Source organism: Marmota monax, unplaced genomic scaffold (genome assembly GCF_021218885.2).
Source record: "Marmota monax isolate L192 unplaced genomic scaffold, Marmota_monax_Labrador192_F-V1.1 WCK01_AAM20220418_F8-fsc00167, whole genome shotgun sequence".
Taxonomy (NCBI): domain Eukaryota; kingdom Metazoa; phylum Chordata; class Mammalia; order Rodentia; family Sciuridae; genus Marmota; species Marmota monax.
The window spans coordinates 644,013-662,459 of record NW_026694116.1 but is presented as its reverse complement, the minus strand read 5'-3'; the positions used below and the strand labels follow the sequence as shown (position 1 = coordinate 662,459).

The 18,447-nt window shown below is 51.0% G+C and overlaps 1 protein-coding gene across 13 annotated transcripts in view; it reads right to left on the bottom strand.

Annotated features, from left to right (window-relative positions):
- The window catches only part of Pnpla7 (patatin like phospholipase domain containing 7), a 69,367-nt gene that overhangs the window by 12,430 nt on the left and 38,490 nt on the right, over nucleotides 1-18,447 (bottom strand). For 12 of the 13 annotated variants that reach the window (XM_046465391.2, XM_058585866.1, XM_058585865.1 and 9 more), the window contains 6 exons: nucleotides 16,977-17,046; nucleotides 11,030-11,179; nucleotides 4,016-4,079; nucleotides 3,447-3,615; nucleotides 1,973-2,155; nucleotides 991-1,109 (listed from right to left, as the gene is read on the bottom strand). In XM_046465391.2, coding sequence (XP_046321347.1) covers nucleotides 991-1,109; nucleotides 1,973-2,155; nucleotides 3,447-3,615; nucleotides 4,016-4,079; nucleotides 11,030-11,179; nucleotides 16,977-17,046 — 755 coding nt within the window. The remainder of the gene's footprint in view (nucleotides 1-990; nucleotides 1,110-1,972; nucleotides 2,156-3,446; nucleotides 3,616-4,015; nucleotides 4,080-11,029; nucleotides 11,180-16,976; nucleotides 17,047-18,447) is intronic. The other variant, XM_058585870.1, reaches the window with a different exon arrangement.

The window sequence follows — 18,447 nt, the reverse complement described above, 5'->3', positions numbered from 1 at the left end:
GCCTGAGTCTGGGCCCATCTGCTCCACATGCCTGTTGTCCAGCCCTACAGAAAGGACACTGGCCTCTCCTGGGCCTGACAGTCATGGGTAATCACCCCTCTCCTCTAGCCCAGTCTCCTTGTCACTGGAGTGAGAGTGGGACAAGGGGCAAAGTCACCCCAGGATCCCTGAGATACAATGAACAAAGCACTATCACTTTGCCACAAGGTCAAGTACTGCCAGGAATCAGTACAAGGAGCTTAAGTAGGTGCCTCTGCTGAGTTTCTGGCTCAGAACTGGAATTGCAGGAGGCAGGCGGGTCTCCCAGCAGAACAATCCAAGCCTCCACTGCCCACGACGGGGGGTAGGGGCAGCCAATGCCTGTGCAGTGCTGCCTTCCTTGGGGCTGGGGGTTTGGCACAGTGTGGCACAGTGTGGCTCACTGTGCTCCTTCTGGTTCACCAGAAGAAGGCACCAGCCTGGTCTTACCCCATGATGCCCTGGCTCTACTTCTCTCACTTCAGGAGAAGGTGATAAGGGTCCAACGACCCAGAGTAGGAATGATTTGGGCTAAAAGTCCTTTAAGGAACCTTCAGCCCAAGAACTAAGGAACACTTCACTAGTTCACACATGGATCAGATCCTTACTTCACACTGTGTGTCAAGATAAAAGCAGCTCACCAGGAGCCTGAGGGGACGCTGGGGGAAGAAGACAATAGTTTTTGGAGGATAGGAGACCCAGGTGGCTAAAAGCAAGCAAAGGCTTCCAGGCAAAGACAATCAGAACGAGATACAACACTTCTCCTACTCTACCAGTAACAAGGAAATGGGCAGCTTTGCTGGGCCTGCTTGCAGGAGGTGCTTCATTGGGCAGACCACACCCCTGCCGACCACCTGGGTACTCTCCTGATGGCGGCACAGGCCACCGTGGTCTGCATCTCTTGTCAGTGGTGTGCATGCATGATGGGCACCTGCATGCACAGGGGCAGCAGTACCTGGGCCAGGGACTCACCTCGCTCCCCCTCCTCCAAGCACCAAGGCAATAGCGTTGCCAGTCAGCACCCGTGCCAGGCGGGAGAAGTCCGAGTGCCGGTCTGGGGGTCGCTGGAAGACACGCTCGTACATCTCCATCTGAGAGGGTCAGCACAAGATAGGGGTTTGCGCTGGACGCCCAGTCATGACCCCCACACCTGACTGGTCTGGGCAGACTTCCTTCATTCCTCACCCAAAGTCGTCTCCTTTCCAGGTCATGGCCCCATCAGTACCTTGATGCCCAGGGGCCTCAGAGCCAGCCCAGGCTCACCCAGGGGTGAATGTTGGCAGAAGGCACATGGGTGATCATGAAGGCCCAGAATGGGCAGAGCTGGAGCTCCTTCAGGGGTATCTCCCACAGGCCCTTTTGGTAGAGAGTGCTCTCGGGTCCTGGGCAGGGGTGCAGTCATTAGAATGCTGTCCATTGAGCTTCAGGGGCCGAGTAGGCTGTGGTATATGGACAGCCTCCATACTCCTTTCAACCTGGCCCCTGAGCCCATCAAGCTGAGGATGGCCTGAGGAAGAGGTGTCTCAGGGTTTGTTGTCTGCTTCTGCCCAGGGCTGGGCAGGGCTGACCACACCTTCAAGGCTTTTAGGAGCCTTGGCTGAATGTGAGACCCTCAGGTTCAGCCCTTGACTCCCTCAGGCCTAGCTTTTGGGTTAACTCGTACCCCCAGGCCCCTGATGGCCTCTCTGTGCTATACCTCCACCATGCTGGACTTCCCCATATATATCTGCATGGCACCATAAAATGGCCCAAGGATCCCAAGGTCAAGCAAACACCAACTCATAGCCAGAGTCCAGGAGCAAAGGAGACAAACCTCCTAACAGAGCCCACAGCTCAGCCTCCAGACAGCATGGAGAGAAAGCGGGTCTAGACATCCACGCACTGTGCAAACAGGAGGTCAGGGGAGACGGTGTGCAGGGGCTCAGGAACTTAATGGCAGCCCACCAGGCCTCACCAGCTTGGGCAAGCTCCTCCTAGAGAAGACACGGCGTGGGCAGCAGAGGTGCAGGTGGCCGGAGCACCAGCTCCGCATGTTGAGCCACTCCACGGTGCGGGCTGGCCCTGGACCATCCTCCCTGTGCAGTAGGACCAGCTGCTTCTGGGCACGCACGGCTGTGCTTTCCAGCATCCGCTCCAGCTGGGGAGAGCAGGGCCCAGTCAGCCAACCCAGGCATGCCTGAGGACTGCGGGCAGGATGGAGCTGGGGGCGAGCACAGGGATGCCACGAACACCTGCACTGGAACCACCTGGCCGCTGTCCCACATAGGGCAGGAGGGCTTTAGGAAGGGTCCAAGAGTGGCTCCCTAACTCTGTAACACCTGGGCTGTGACATGGCCTGTCCTGGGGCTGCTGAAGCTCTGACCACAGGGCCTGCCTAACCATGCATGCTGAGTGGTCAGTGCGGCTGTGAGGAGCTGGGGGTGCAAAAGCAGGTGCCTCTTCTTTACACTGCCCCACGAGTGCGCACGGCGCCCTCTGCAGTGATGTGTTTGGCAGCACTCACCCTTCCCAGCGAGCATCGCTCCCTGCAGAAAGGGAACAAACATCAGAGAGGAGGAATTTTTAGCTGTCCCAGGATTATACAGGCCAGAAAGAAGCTTGAGATGAGCACAGAGCAGTGGAGCAGAGGGAGGAGGTGGGGACCTAACTCCAGGGGTGGAGAGGCTCTGCTTCATAACACAGCTGGAGCAGATGAACAGGCTGACAGTGCCTAGCATTGGGAAGGACCTGGAGCCTTGCAGACATGCACAAGGGAGACCTATGAAAGCAACCAGGGCAACAGACCAGTGACATCTGGGAAACCTGAAGATGTTCTTTGTGGTTAGCAGCTTACAGGCACCCTGAAGCACCCTGCACATGGCTGGTGGCTGTGAAATGACTCCACTGCCCACAGGCTGAGAATACATGTGCAGATGGTATGGTGCTCACCAACAAAAAAATAAGAGCCATAAAAATGAGGGGAACAACAGGGAAAAAGCGGGCTGGGGCTGTGGCTCAGAGGCAGAATACTTGCCTAGCATGCGTGAAGCACTGGGTTCAATCCTCAGCATCACATAAAAATTAACAAATAAAATAAAGTCATTTTGTTCATCTACAACTACAAAATAAAATAAAATAAAATAACAAAACATGGAAAAAGCTCATGGATCCCAAGTATTAAGGAAAAGATATATCAGAATTATCTGAAACAGGGTACTCCTCCTACCAGATCTTAAGCCTGTGGAGGAGGGTTTTATACACACAGGCTCCAACTCTGCCAGGGCCACTTGGTCAGGGCTTTGTGTTAAAACCCCCAGAGGATGTGAACACAGTAAAATGTTTCTAAAGCATGGGTTGCAGATTACTGGGTCCTTTCCTAAGTTCTTAAAATGTCTCATTCAAAGGAAAATAGAAGGAGAGTTCTGAGAAGGAACCCCCTAAGTGCTCACCTCACCTACGGTGGGCTCCTGCTCGCCCAGGCCCACAATGAGGATGCAGTCTGCCTGCCGGATGCAGCGCTGGGTCCAGGGTGTGAGCGTGCAGTCTGCCTGGTAGAGTACGATCCGGTGGATGTCCTCCTGCTGCCCCAGCCAGCTGGACAGCCGGTACTCGTGGAGGCTGAGCCAGAGGCAGGCACTTAGCCTCTGGGGACAGCTCCAGAGATCCTTGGCCCTCTGTTAGCATGACCCCTCCCAAATGCAGAGCCAGCCCTCACGCCCCCTCCCTGCCCAGCATTCCCAGCCTGTCCCTTCTTGATGAGAATGAGCTGAGCAGAGGCTGTAGCAGGGCAGTGAATGGGTGGGGTGCAGAACTGGCCATAGGATAAGGAAAGGCCTGGTCCCCTGGTAGGCCCAATGGTGCCCAGTAGTGTGGTTATGCAGGGAACACACTGGGGCATGGGGATGCAGGACACAGGAGTAGTAGGGTGCATGTCTGGATTGCCTGGATTGCTAAGAGGTGGAAGCAAAGGTCAGCAGCTGTCTCTATGTGGGCAAACAGATGCTGGGGGCTAACGCACCTGTCTAGAGCAGCTGAGCCAAGGCGCTGTTTAATGTTGTCACTGGTCAGCAGCAATACTGGACCTAAGAATACAATCACCAATCACAGAAATCTGTCCTGGCAGCCAACTCTGAGGGGACTGGAGTGTTTGCTCTCTGAGGTCAGAGCTCCTGAAAGGCACTGCAGTCTCTCCCACCTCACTGTGAAGAAGTGCAGGTAGAAGCTGCCATTTCCTCTCACCCAGAGGAGACCAGGGGCAGGCTCCCAAGATGGGCAGTTCCTCCATCCCCTGCTGACACGCACGAGTCGAATCTCTGCATCCTTACAACTGTCCTTGCACACACACACATATGCTGGGCAGACACAGCATGCCAGAGCACAGTTCCAGATCAGCAGTGCTGCTCGCTCACCCACACGCAGACGCCATCTTCTCACATCTGTGTCTCTCAAGGTAGGACACTCTGGTTCAGGAGAAGAGCCCACAGAGCACACACTCACTCTGGAAGCTGACTCACTGCATTGTGGCAGTGATGAGGAGCACCTAGGCTAGGTGGAAAAGGACCCGGGAGCCTGATGCTGAGCAGGGAAAGCTGGAAGGACCTCACAGCATGTCCCTCTGATAGGGCACACTGAGCTATCATCACTCCAAACCAGCCTTCCTCCAAGTGAGCAATCAAGATCTAAGTAGTGAGAGTGCTATGCATACATAAATATGCGTCCACACGTTCTGAGACAGGCTAAGTTGCCCAGACGGCCCTGCAAGCGATCCTCCCACCTCAGCCTCTCCGTAGCTAGGATGAGAGACATGTGTGCAGCACCTGGCAGCTGTTTCATATTTTAACCTGCATATGTTTTTTAGAGGAACACAGAGTAAGGTCCTTATAGCTGGGAGGGCCTCTGAGATATGGCTATCACTGCTCTGAGTTAATGTGTAGCAGTAGCCCCTCAGGTGGCTCAGGCAAGGGGCTGTGGGTCCTAGAGGGGCCGCATGCCCTGGCTTGCAGGTTGGAGCCAGGAGCCCCAGTCAGGAGCCACAGTGGAACATCTCCTTGCCATCCCTACCAGGGTGCCAGAGTGCCATGGGGTGGTATTTTCTCAACCTGGATGGTAGTGCCAGGTAGGACCATACATCTTGGTGCCAGGAGGCCTCTCAGTACAAGACAGACAGGTTGTGTCTGGCTGCAGGGACAGAGGTGTAGTCCACCAGGACTCAGGCCAGGCCCCACTTGCCCTTGTGTATTTCCATTGTGGGTGGAGCCCCCACAGGCAGTGCTTTAGGCTCTCACAGCAGAGGCCTAAAGCACTGTAGCACCTGCTGACCTAGACTGTGCTGACTAACCCATTCCTGAGAGGGGCCGGTGACGCCCTGATCTGTTCAGATGGAGGCAGGGTTCTCTCTCCTGGAGAGCAAAGTGTGGCCGTGTCCCTGCAGGGGGAGGCAGGCCCTGGCCTCTTGGAGTTCAGTCTTCTGAAAAGCAGAGGCTTGCCAGCACCACGGTCTCCAGAGCAGTGCAGTGCCTGAAGCTGGAGCCGGCAGGCCTCTGCTCAAGTCTGCTCTGGCCTAGAGAGCACTGCCAGCTGGCTTACTTGCCCGTCAGCCAGAGGAAAGGAAATGACATCTCAGCACAAGAAGAAAACACCTCTCGGACTGAAGTTTTAAAGCAGGAACACCCAGGAAGCACGTGCCCCAAAGGTGGCCACACCACTTCAGTGAAAGGTGACACAGCCAGCAGGGCTGCGTGAGGGTTCCGATTCAGCCCAACACTGCAGGACAGTTCTCCAAGTGGCCTGGACCTCCCCAGTTCTCCTCTTCCTCACTTGGGTTCTCAAGAATTCAGAGGGCATGGTAGGGGAGCAGCATCCTAAGACAGCTAGGGACATGTTAGAACAGCTGGGCTCTGTTTCTGTCCCTATAAACAGGATGTCCTCCAACGATCTAGCCCAGTGAGTAGTCCTGTCTCCTGGGGTATGAGACCCCAGGTAGGTGGCTTCCCAGGGTCCCAAGCAGTTCTCAGCCTTGGGACCAGCTCACAATGAATGCTAGACTTCTGTTATCCCTGCTTCTACCTGCAAGTATAAACCAGCATGTGTGAGGGTCCCACCTCAGCCAACTCAGACCAGCTCACAACCAGGGTGCAGGCAGCCTCTTTGCCATTGTCCCTAATGGAAACAGGAGTCTTACTTCTGCCTAATGCATAACCAAAATGAACCCCAGGCATATCGTAAAGTTAAAAATAAAGGCTAAACAATGGAGTTTTTGGAATATCTCATGATTTGAGGGCAGAATGACATTTTCTTCAATAAAACACAAAAAGAAGTAACTATATAGGAAAAAACTGGTCTGAATTAGAATCAAGAATTTCTGTTTGGGGCTGGGGATGTGGCTCAAGCGGTAGCGCGCTCGCCTGGCATGCGTGCGGCCCGGGTTCGATCCTCAGCACCACATACAAACAAAGATGTTGTGTCCGCCAAAAACTAAAAAATAAATAAATAAATATTTAAAAAAAAAGAGAATTTCTGTTTGTAGGGATTGGGGTTGTAGCTTAGTGGTACATCACTTGCCTGGCATGTGTGAGGCACTGGGTTCAATTCTCAGCATCACATATAAACAAATAAAATAAAGGTCCATTGACAACTAAGAAAAATAAAAATAAAAAATTTCTGTTTATCAAAAGACACAATTGAAAGACTAAAAAGCAAGCCACACCTAGAAATAGACCCACGTAAATACAGTCAACAGATCTCTGACAAAATATCAAAGCCTGCACAGTGAGAACAGATGTGGTGCTGCAGCAGCAGCATGTGCAGGCACGGACCTCCCGCCCTTTCAGAAAGGAATGGAGGCAGACCACAGAGCCAACGTCCAACACAGCACTCAAGGTATAACCCATGAAGTCAGTAACAACAGCTGCAATTCCATAATGTAAAACTTCTGCTCTGCAAGGGTCAGAAAAGAGAATGAAAAGGAAAGACACAGATGGAAGAAAACATCTGCAAAGACATATCTAATAAAGGACTGTTATCTAAAATACACGAGGATGTCTTACATCTCAATAATATGAAAATAGCTCTCTCACTCAAGATGGCCCACATTCCCACATTACCCTTGAATGTGTATTCCTTGCTTTCCCAAGTAAATTTATGTGCCTTTACTAAGAAAGAAAACAACCAAATTAGCTAGGCGCAGTGGCACACACCTGTAATCCCATTGTCTTGGGAGGCTGAGACAGGAGGATCGCAAGTACAAAGCCAGCCTCAGCAAAAGTGAGGTGCTAAGCAACTCAGTGAGACCCTGTCTCTAAATAAAATACAAAATAGGGCTGGGGATGTGGCTCAGTGGTTGAGTGCCCTGGAGTTCAATCCCTGGTACCAAAAGAAAACAACCAAATTAGAAAATGGGCCAGAGATGAGAAAGATACCTAACCTAGTGAATGTCAAAGTTTGGGCGTCCCCTAAAAGCTGCTGTGCTTATGCAGGAATGTTCACAGGTGAAACAACTGAGGCTGTGACAGCTGTAACCTCATCACCCCTCCTAGTGTGAGTGGATTGACTGGGTGGGGTCTGGGCCGATGGGGTGTGTCCTAGAAGGATGTAGCCTCCCTGCAGCCCCCAGCCCCTGGCCCTTTCCCTCACCCACCCCCTGTAGCCTGGCTGCCACAAGCTGAACAGCTTTCCTTCACCACCACATCCTTCCACCTTCTCACCTTGGGCCCAGAGCAGTGGAGTCAGCCATCTATGGACTGAGACCTCTGAAACATGAGTCAAAATAAACTTTTCCTCTTCTAAGTCGTTCTTGTTGGCTCTTTTGGTCACAATGACTAACACACCAAATAGAACTACAGATGAAAAGTAGGCACATGAAAAACACCAATGTGGTGTGTCAGAGAGAAATGCAGGGACACAACCAGAGTGGCCCAGAACTAACCCTGGCACTCCACGTGCTGGCGCAGACCTGCACTCTCTGCAGGGGGGATGCAAAGTAGCACAGCTACTCAGAAAAGACAGTTGGTTCTGCTTACAAAACAATGATCCAGCAGTCACACTCCTCAGTATTTACACCAAGGAGCTGAGAACATGCCCACACCAACCCTGTGCATAGTTGCAAAACCTAGAAGCAGCCGAGCTGCCCTTGAGGAGGTGAATGCATAAACAGGCAGTGGGACACCGATCACACCGAAGAGACATGAACTATCAGGCCATCAAGACATAAGGCAACATAAATGCATACCACTAGCCAAAAGGTGCCAAGAGGGTCACATGTGACCCACCTAAGAGGCAACACTGGGTGGATAGTGGAAAGACGATTGGCTGCCAGGCCTTTGGGTAGGACGAATGAGTAGGCAAAGCACAGAGGGTGCATGGGGCAGTGAGCCCATCCCGAGGACACAGACACAACAATGGGGGCACACAGGATCCACCAAGTGCAAGCCCTGTGTGGGCCATGTGCTCCAGACAGTGGTCACGTGACAAGATCCAAGTCTATGGGGGTGCTGAAAGTGGGGCAGGCTGTGCCTTCCTCTTGATTTTGCTGTGAACCTAAAACTCATACAAAAACCAAACTCTATTTAAAAGGGGTAGGAGTTCCATCCCCCATTCCACAGCCTCAATTAGAAAATAAGCAAAAGGGACTGGGGTGCTGCTCAGTGGCAGTGTTTGCCTAACACAGCAAAGCCCTGGGCTCCACCCCCGGATCTGGGAAAGAAAGTAGAGAGAGGGAGGAAAGAGCAAGTAAGAAGAAAAGATGAACAGACACCTCACCAGAGAGGACACAGAGACAGCAAATAAGCAAACAGAAAGTACTCAGCATCACTACCTGCCAGGGAGAAGCCACGCGCCTGGGAGAAGGGCTGACACGAGCAGCAGGGCAACCTCAAGGCTGGCAAAGATGCAGGTTCCTGTCCCTGCTGATGGGATGCAGGATGGCGCAGCCATCTGGGCACACAATGGAACATACTCAGGGTACCCCTCACGCTCCTGGGCATTTATCCTGCAGAAAGGAAAGCTCACCTGCACACGCAAGCTGTTAGCAAGTGGTCCCAGTAGCTTTATTCAAAATACCCCTGAACTGGACACATCACCACACAGCCTTCTGTGGAATGGCTAAAGAAACTGGAGCATCCACACAATGGACAGTTCTCACAAGAGAAAGAAAGCTGATCTCAAAGGCCACATGCTGAAGAGTTCCATTTTTATAACAAAACTTCAGAAAGGGAGGGCAGGGGAGGCCAGTGAGCAAGGTGACCAGAGAATGGGGGCAGCCCAAAGGGTCTCCTCAGTGACCAGCAGACTGGCACTGCTGCAGCACTCTGCAGAGACACGAATCCGACCATGGAGCTCACGAACGCCAGCCTCCTGGCCCTGGAGAGGCTCAGGTGCTGAGTGAGGCCGTGAGCTGAGGTGGGGCCTTTGGGAGACGAAGGGATCTCAAGGCCTCCGAGCCCACAGGAGATGAGCACCGTGATGGGCTCACAATCCATGAGCTTGGGGAAGAGCTTTGCTATAGCGTGAGCTCTCCTCTGCTTTCTGGCCACCGCGGGGTGAGCGTTCTGCTCTCATGTGCTCCCTGACACGACCTTCTTTCTGCCTCACCACAGGCCCAGAAACAAAAGAGCCAGTGATCATGCGCTGAGACCTCTATATCATGAACCAAAATAAATCTTTACTCTTTTAAGTTAATTTTATCAGGTATTTTTCTCAGAGCGACAGAAACATAACTATGCCATTATGTATGGTGTTACCACTGGGGGACGTTGGCAACAAGTATGTGGGATCTTACCGTGCCATTTTGCCATTTCTTGTGAATCTATAATGATTGTAAAATAAAAGCTTTTTTAAAAAAAGGAATGTGCTTTCCCGAAGCAACACATTCCATGTGCAACCTGAAGACAGTCTAGCTGCATTCTGAGCAACCTGATCAATCTACTGGAAATGACAGGACTTCCTACACACATCCACAACACTGGTGAGGCAGAAATCAAGACTATAAGACAAGGCAGTTCTTGTTTATGTGTTTAAATTCTTCATTTTGAAAAAATAAGAATAATTTTTAAAAGTTCACTTGGAGAATAACTTTTAGATATTAGATATTTAAAGTGGCATCCTATAGATGTTTCTGCTGGCATTTACTTAATGTGTTCTATAATTAAAGTCTGTACCAGGCAGACAGCATTTCTGCACAGTATTGAAATAGATACAATGTAGTCACAATATATTATTTTATGGTAATCAAACAATCCTGATGGGGTTTATTATTATATCTTCTTGCAGAAACAACCCTGTAACTTTCAGTTTAATCCCACCACAGATAATTGACTTCGTATCATTGTGGTCACCACGATCACATAAAAACTCAGAAGAAGCCAAGCAGCATGGTCACTCCTGTAACCCCAGTGACCTGGGAGACACAGGCTCCAGGACTGCAAGCCTGAGGCCAGTGTCAGCAACTTAATTGAGTCCCTGTCTCAAAAAATAAAAAGGCTTGGGCACGGCTCCATGGTAGAAACTTGGCTAGCATGGCAAGGCCCTGGGTTCCATCCCCAGCACCAAAAAACAGTGCCAAGGAGAACACAACAACATGGAGTACCTTATAAATCTGGAAATTTCCAGGAGTTCTTGGAAATTTGCATTCTCCCTTTCTTGAGTCCCCAAATTCACCAGCTGTTAGGAATTTGCCTGTTTCTGAAGGACAATGGTCCCTGGATTCCATCCCAGGTATGACAGACCCCCAGTGCTGGCTGAAGAGTGGTAGATTTGTCCTGAGCAGCCAAGCTACCTGAGCCCAATCAAGGGCGTTTTCCACAGTCAGTCAGCTCCCTGCCACCCACCACAGTGTCTCCTCCCAGAGATGGGGGGTTGTGGGGGACAAGGAAGGCATCCTGGGGTCTGTGCTGAGGACTTCCATGGCATCCTACTGTCACATGCTCCTGTACCACTGTGCCTGCCCCGACCTGGGGAGCTGAGTCTTCAATGAAGGTCCCCTTGAGGCAGAGCCCTCCCCAGCTTGAGGTGGACCCCTCTCTCTGTATAAGCTTACCAATGGCACTGAGGGCATGCTGGAGCTCCAGTGCAAAGGTGGTAAGTGGCACGTCCTCAGACACGGGCATCGCAGCCACGGTGGACAGGTTGCCAGCTGGGCTACCTATGTCCCACTTGCTGCCTGTTGTGTGGAGCCCAAGCTGGTGGCCTGTGGAGCAGAGTGCAGCGTCAGCCTAGGAGGCCACAGCTGGGACAGCCTTAGTGTCTCCAAACGACACAGGCACCAGCCAGGACCAGGGTCTGCTCTGGGTCTTCCCAAGGACGATCAGCCCCTGGTTCAACACAAGGACTGATGTACTCCTGGCACTGGCTGAGGAAGGAGCCCACCCTGACCTTAAGGCTTGGAGATTCCGGGAGCAGTAGGCTTTAGAAAAGAATAAACTCATGCAGGTGTCCTGTTCTGCCAGAACAGGGGATTCAGCCTTTAGACGGGCTCCTGCTGGAACGTTCCACCCCTCACTCTAGAAGCAGCATGAGCCTGGAAGGTTAGCAGACATGTTACCTTTCATCTGCACATAATTTCCAGAACCCCTACCTACCTGCTCTGCACCCTGTCATGCCCTCTTCCATGGCTCATCTCTCTCCTGACTCCACCAACACCTCCAGAATGTGCTCTTCTCTGACTGGCCCCTCAGCAGTACCACCCAGTTGGCCACAGTGCTTTCCCACTGCATGAAGGAAGGGGTGCTGTGCAGACTGTGAAGGCTCAATCCTCTGCCTGTTTCTGCTGTGAGGCTGCAAAGCCCAGAGCCATGTTCCCAGCAGCTCACAGGCGGCACCCAGCTTCTGCCAAGGAGCCATGCTCAGCAATGCTCAAGGTATGGAGGGTCGTCCACTCTCAGGCCACAGGGAGAAATGAGCATTCCGGGGAGGGAGCCCAGGGCTGGGCAGTGTCAGCCACAGAGTTTGCTGGCCCCTGGGAAGAGACCCAAGCCCTGGAGCAGGAGTGTTAATCAGCTGTTCCAGCAGGGCATCCTCCCAGAGCACATACTAGAGGGCCCTGTAAGAAAGGATGGGAGACCCCAGCAGTGTGGGCTGCATCTGCTCCTCGCCTACAGGGCTCTGTCCTCAGACGGGTGTGTTATAAGCCTATACAACTTTAGTGATAAACTGTACAACAGTGGACAAGAAAGTGAAGCAAAGCAAGGCTTGTCACACGTTTTCCTCTTGGATCTGCTCCTCCCGGTGGACCCAGCCTCATCCACACCTGCCATCTGACCATAGAGCTCAGCCTGACTTCTCCATGTACCTACAGGTCCGGCTCCTACCACAAAAACCCAGGCCCGGGAGGCCCCTCTGTGCAGCAGGTCTCGGGTACCTGATGGTCTCCCTCTGAGGCCACACTCCCCACTGTGATGTCCCACCCTGTGAGGTTGTATCCTACCCACCTCCACCCCTCAGCTCAGTAGGCAGGTCCCCCAGACAGCTGGCCATGACACACAGCCCCCACAAGGAGGCACTGGGTACTGAGACTATCCTAGAGTCTACACTGATGCTTCCAAATGCCAAGTGGAAAGTCTGCCATCCTCAGGATAAAAGAGATACCTGATAAGTGATTTTAAACATCCACAGCCCCCTGCCAGAAGTACCACTGAGCAGAAATGGAGAAGAGTCTCCACCCCAGGCTGGACCTTGCTCTCGGTCTGGTCTCACAGAATCATTCGACATCAGCATTTCTCAGGGGAGCCCTTCCTTTCCTCCTTCCCAGGAACCTCAGATATCAGAACCCCCCCCCCCATTTTTGTATAGAACTGAAGGGGGCTCCAACATTAGCTTTGTGTAGCAGTTTCTTAGTCTTTAAGCAAGGTACTTGTCAAGTTCTGGCTCTGGCCCAAAGGGAGGTAAAACAGGCACACACTACCTGGCTGTCACAAGTGACCTGGCCACCTCCTGAGAGACTGGTCAACACTCAGCACCAGCAAACATCTGGTCCCAGCAGCTCACCACAGCCACCCCTGGCCTGAACCAAAGGTGGGAAAGGTAGAGAGGAACTCTTCAGACTGGCGTGTATAGGCCTGGCCATGCAGGCACCAGCTGCAGTCCTCCAGAGGCATTGAGAGCTTGGATGGTGCACATGGCTAGCAGCTTTTATGCTGGTTCTGTGAGCACAGGACAGGGCAGACAGAGCAGCACTGCAAGGCCTTGGGGTTGGCTAACATCAGACCACAGTCCAGAAAAGTGGGCCAGGACATGAGCTGCAGGTGCACAGTGTCGTCTGCTGAAATACAAGGTTTAAATGGGAACAAAGCACTCAAAACCTAGCAGGGCATGGTCCAGATCACCAGGTGTACCAAGAGCAAGGAAAACCTGGACTAGAACAAGAAAAGTGCACCAGCAGACAAAATAGCCACGTGTCTCAGACGCTGGAATCATGTGACAGGGACAAGAAGGCAGCTAGACCAGTGATCACCAGCACTCCACAAACAGACCGAAACCAGAGCCCTCCCACAGCCTCCAGCAGGGCAAGGAGACAGAGGAAAGAAGAAGGGACCCAGGGCAGACCAAAAGAACATTCTGCCAGACATCAAAGAGAGAGACCCAGGGGGTAACGACAAAAGCTCTGGCCTGGAAATCCTTATGCTTTCAGAAGAAGAGAAAGATTCAAGGTTGAAAAAAGGTTTTAAGAAATAAAGGCTAAAACCTTCCTAAATTTAGCATAAGTAAAAACCTACTAACTTAAGATGTGATAACCCCAACAGGATACACCCAAAGATATTCACGCCTAGACAGTTCAAAATCCAATTTACAAAAATTAAAGGCAAAAAAAAAATTCTTGAACATGGATAGAAAGAATAACACCTTACCTATTTGGGAACAATTTAAAGCCAGGTTGAGTGAGAACTAGAAAGTCTGGTGGTCCATTTTCAGAACACAGCATTTGGCTCCAATGTAAAATAGCTGGGGGTGAAGGACAGGGGTGGTGGGAGGGCAGGATGGACATTACAGGCAAGTAACATGGAGGGTAAAGATTCCCAGCCCCTTGACAGACAGCTGAGGGAGGGGCCCCCGACCAACAGAGATAACTGCATACGTGCCAAAATGCACTCCACCCAAGGGGACTCCCCTGCCATAAGAGAGCAGAGGGAGGTGGGGACATTTCTTTAAACAGCCCAATAGGAGACAGTAAAACCTAGGTGACGACACTAGGAAGAGTGTGCACCCCACAGAACTTAGCCAATGAGGAACCGGGGGGGGGGGGGAACTTGCACTCTCTGGGATAAAGTGCTGGTTTTAAGTGTGTACCTGCTCCCCAGATACCCGATCTCACAAGACCATCAGTAAAGCCTGGCCCTTTGCTGTTCCTGTGTTCTGGAGTCCATGCTTTGGGCTTGGACAGGTGACCATGTTTCTCACAGTGTGGCTTATTTACAATGTTGGGGTGAGAAGTGTTTCAGATTTGGGACTTATTCAGGTTTGGGGACATTTGATGGACTACCGGTTAAGCACCCCTGATCTGAAAATCCAAAATATTCTAGAATTAGAGATCTTTTTAATGCTTCTTTAATTCTGAGTGTCATCACTCAAAGGACATGAGACAAAGTTTTTAAAGTGCTGAGTCACAGGGACCATCAAATCAGAATGCTACATCTAGCTAAACACCCCTTGAGATGAAGGTGAGGTAAGACAGCTACACATGGATGGAAACAAAGAAAAGTCCTGACCATTCACTTGCTCCAAAATAACTGCTAAGAGAGGCCCTTCCACAGGGGGAACTGCCCCTACAGACCCCCACCAGGGTGCAGGAGAGTAGCCAAGTATCACACACTGTTCCCTTTAGATTCAAAATGAGGTGTGATGAGTGAAAGCAAAAGTGAGCACGGGTTGAAGGGCTCTCGATGATGTAGAGGTAGTAAGACAACATAGTGTAACAGGAAAGTTAATGTGATCCAGACAGGGATGAGGTGCTCTGATTACACTTGGTGGAACAATGCTGGTAGTAATAGACAAGTCAACAGTGAGGTGAACATAGGTATTGTGATGCCCAGAGTGACCACTGAAACTATCATTGAAGAGCCAGGGACAAGTAAAAACTGGATGCTTAAAAGGGCCACGCTGGGTGTGATGGCACATGCCTGTGATCCTAGTGACTCAGGAGGCTAAAGCAGGAAACATGCCAGCTGAAGTCCAGCCTGGCAAATCAGTGAGATCATGTCTCAAAAAAAATTAATCAATCAGATTTAAACTACAGTTGGGGTGCCAGGAGCTGCCACATAGGAAATGAGCGCCCGTTAGTCCTGAGTGATGAGAGTGTGGAGATATGGCCAGCCAGCCCTGGGCTGTGTGGGTGTGAACTGTAGGCACTGAGTGTACAGGGTAGAGGAACCGACATGGTCCCTGTTTTGGGGAAGGCCTCTCTCTGGTCTCTTCACTCACCCTACCATGATCTCCACACAGCTCATGAGATGGGTGTGGCCTCCCTAGATGTCAGTCAACCTGCTGACAGCAGACATCAGGAAGCTAGACTCAACCCCCTTGAAACCTGACCTCTTGCCTCATTTGAATGGCTTCTTCCCAATAAAAGGGTACGCGTGCTCTTTCTCTCTCTCTCTCTCTCTCTCTAAGGACCCCTATGGTCAGAGAGCCATAACAGGACCCAAAGAAAAAGTTATTTATCTGTCTCTGTGTGATTATTTCGTGCAGCCCAGTTCACCTGGAATGACCCTGAGTGTTTTAGTCATGGAATGCAACGCAACAGTGAGGGATGGGGGGAATAGGAAAATTTACAAAATGGGAAAAATAAATACTGATAAAATAATTACATTATCTATAAATGGTCAAAACACACAAACCAAAAGGTGAAGACCATAAGAAGGGATGACAAGAACAGGATCCAATGATATGCTCCCTATGAGAAACTGACTTCAAACAGATTGGTCCCTCCCCAGCTGAACATGCCTCATGCCTCCCACATTCAGTCAAATGGAACCTCGGAGTGTGACTTTATTGGAAACAGAGCTTTAGAGATGTGATCAGATGAGGGTGAGGTCAGCCTGAAGTGGACCACACCATCACTCTTGCCGCCTCTGTGCAACATACCTTTCCACTGGCTTATCCCTTTCACACACACAGTACTGTGCACAAGGCACAGCCGTGGTTCAAGACATAATCTCTGCCATCATGCAGCTCATGGGACAGTGCAGGCAGAGCCCACGGACAAGCCAGCTAGGAAAGCTGGTGGAGAAGGAGGACTGAGAACAGCAGGCATTGATGGGGAGGTCAGGAGGCTGTGCTGAGCACCGGGCTCAGGAATGCAGAGGGGTGTGCTCCAGGCAGGGGGCAGGCAGGTGAGGACCATGTGCCTGGTGTGCGCAGAAGAGGGAGAAGCCCTGAGGCAAGTCTGTTGACCAAAGAAGAGCTAAAGGGCAACACCCCAGTTCTCAATGTCTAGAGTCCAGGGAAAGGGAACAGCCCCAGAAACTAAAGCCAACAGTGGCTCCTCAAAAAAGCACATGCTCAGAGACAGGAGAGGAAAATAAGCTGGAGTCCTTTCACCATCTTTCCACGCTTGGCATAGGACAGAAAGCAGCCTCCAACTAGCCCACTCCCTGGAGCTTCACCCTGTTTCCTTTTTTTAATGGGCTAACAAAAATAGGAGGAAGGTACCTCCCAATTCTGTCCACACACAGTGGAGCTTCCCTCACTGCTGCCCACATTGAAACACATTTCAGCAAAATTTTCTGTCACTGCCAAAGCCTAAGCACACTGACTCTACCCACCCTCTTCAGTCACACTGGTGGGAGCTCTGCAGCCTTCCCGGAGGTTTGGGCAGCCCTGCAGTCCGTGTGGTCCAGTGTGGGACTGTGTTTGGTGAGTCGGCTCCGTAGGGGCCTAAGGCTGCACAGGGCTGGGCTCTGAGGCAGGGAGGGGCTGTGCCCAGAGTGGGTAGGGAAGCAGGAAGGGCCCTTGAGGCAGGTCTCTAACACCACTGTGTGGGGCACACCCACCTGTCACAGATCCCTGCTGGAGGTTTCCCAGGATCTTCTCTCCCAAGAGATGAATCAACCGAGTCACCACCTAGGGGCACAGAAAGATGAGAAACCTCAAACAACATATTTTTAACAGTGAAAGCTGGCAACTAAAGACTGCACAGTGATGCTCGAATCAGGCCTCAGGCCCTTTCGAAAACTGTCACAGACTGGAAATCACCGTCAACCACGGATGACCAGAGGCTCCCTTCTGCAGACCATTATCCTTCTAGTTGCCAGAGAAGCAGTTCACTCTGAGGACAGCCCTGGGAGCCAGGGGCAGCAGGTGAAAGAGGCATATCCCCTGTGATCCCAAGCCTGCTCTAGAACAGGCAGACACCCCAAGGCAGCTGCCCTGATCTCAGGGCAGGATGAGGATCGACTGCCAGGGCCTCCTGAACTGCAGGCTCATCTTGGTCAGGTGCAATCTGCTCCTGCATGGACGTCCCACTCCAGGGGGACAGATGGGGATGTGGACTGATATATGATGATGCCCAGTAATTACTACATTTTAGACACGATAGTTATTTGGGGTTATATTAATATTAACATTTTTAATGTTGTAGACTAGTGTATTTAAGGACTGAATGTCAAAATATCTACAACTTTTCTGTAAGAATTAATTTTAAATTGACAAATGAAAATAATCACAATATATCATTTATTTATTTATTTATTGGTGCTGGGGATTGAACCCACAAACGCTCTACTGCTGAGTTACACCTCAGTCCTTTTTCTTTTGAGACAGAGTTTTGCTAAATTGCCAAGGCTGGGCTTGAATTTTTGATCCTTCTGCCTAGACCTCCAGAGCACTGGAATTTCAGGATTCCTATTATGGAGACAGGGGCAAAGGTCAGGCAGTCTGTGTAGGTAGTGAATGATAGGGATTAAGAGGGTGAGGACCATGTAGGTAATGAATGATGGGGGTCAAGAGGGTTATCAGAACAATGGGTTGCTCAGGGTTACCCTCCTTGACTGTGCTCCTCACCACTCTGGGCTGCTAACAATTAACCTCTGCGCTCCTGCTCCCCGTCATGTGTAGGGGAAGAAGAGAAGACAGTGATTAAAGGTGGGGGATTCTAGGGCCTATAAGAAAGCAAGTAGCACCCCCTCCAGACTCTCACTCTCCGGAGGAGTCCATCTCTAGTGTCTACCACTTTCTTAAATAAAACTTGCTCTCTACCCTGGTCTCTCCCCAATTCCAGCAGCCACAAGAAACACACACTCCTGGATGGTTTGGAAGCCAGTCCCAAGCAAAGCATTTCATGATACACAAACATTAATAACTGAATATGGTTCTGTAAAACATAAGAGCCTTTAAAAACAACCATAATTGTCACAATTAAAAATTGTCACAACAATAATTCAAAGTGAAAGCTGATTTTAAAAAAGATTATTTCTTTCTTTTTTTTTTTTTTTTTTTGGTGCTGGGGATTGATCCCAGGGACTT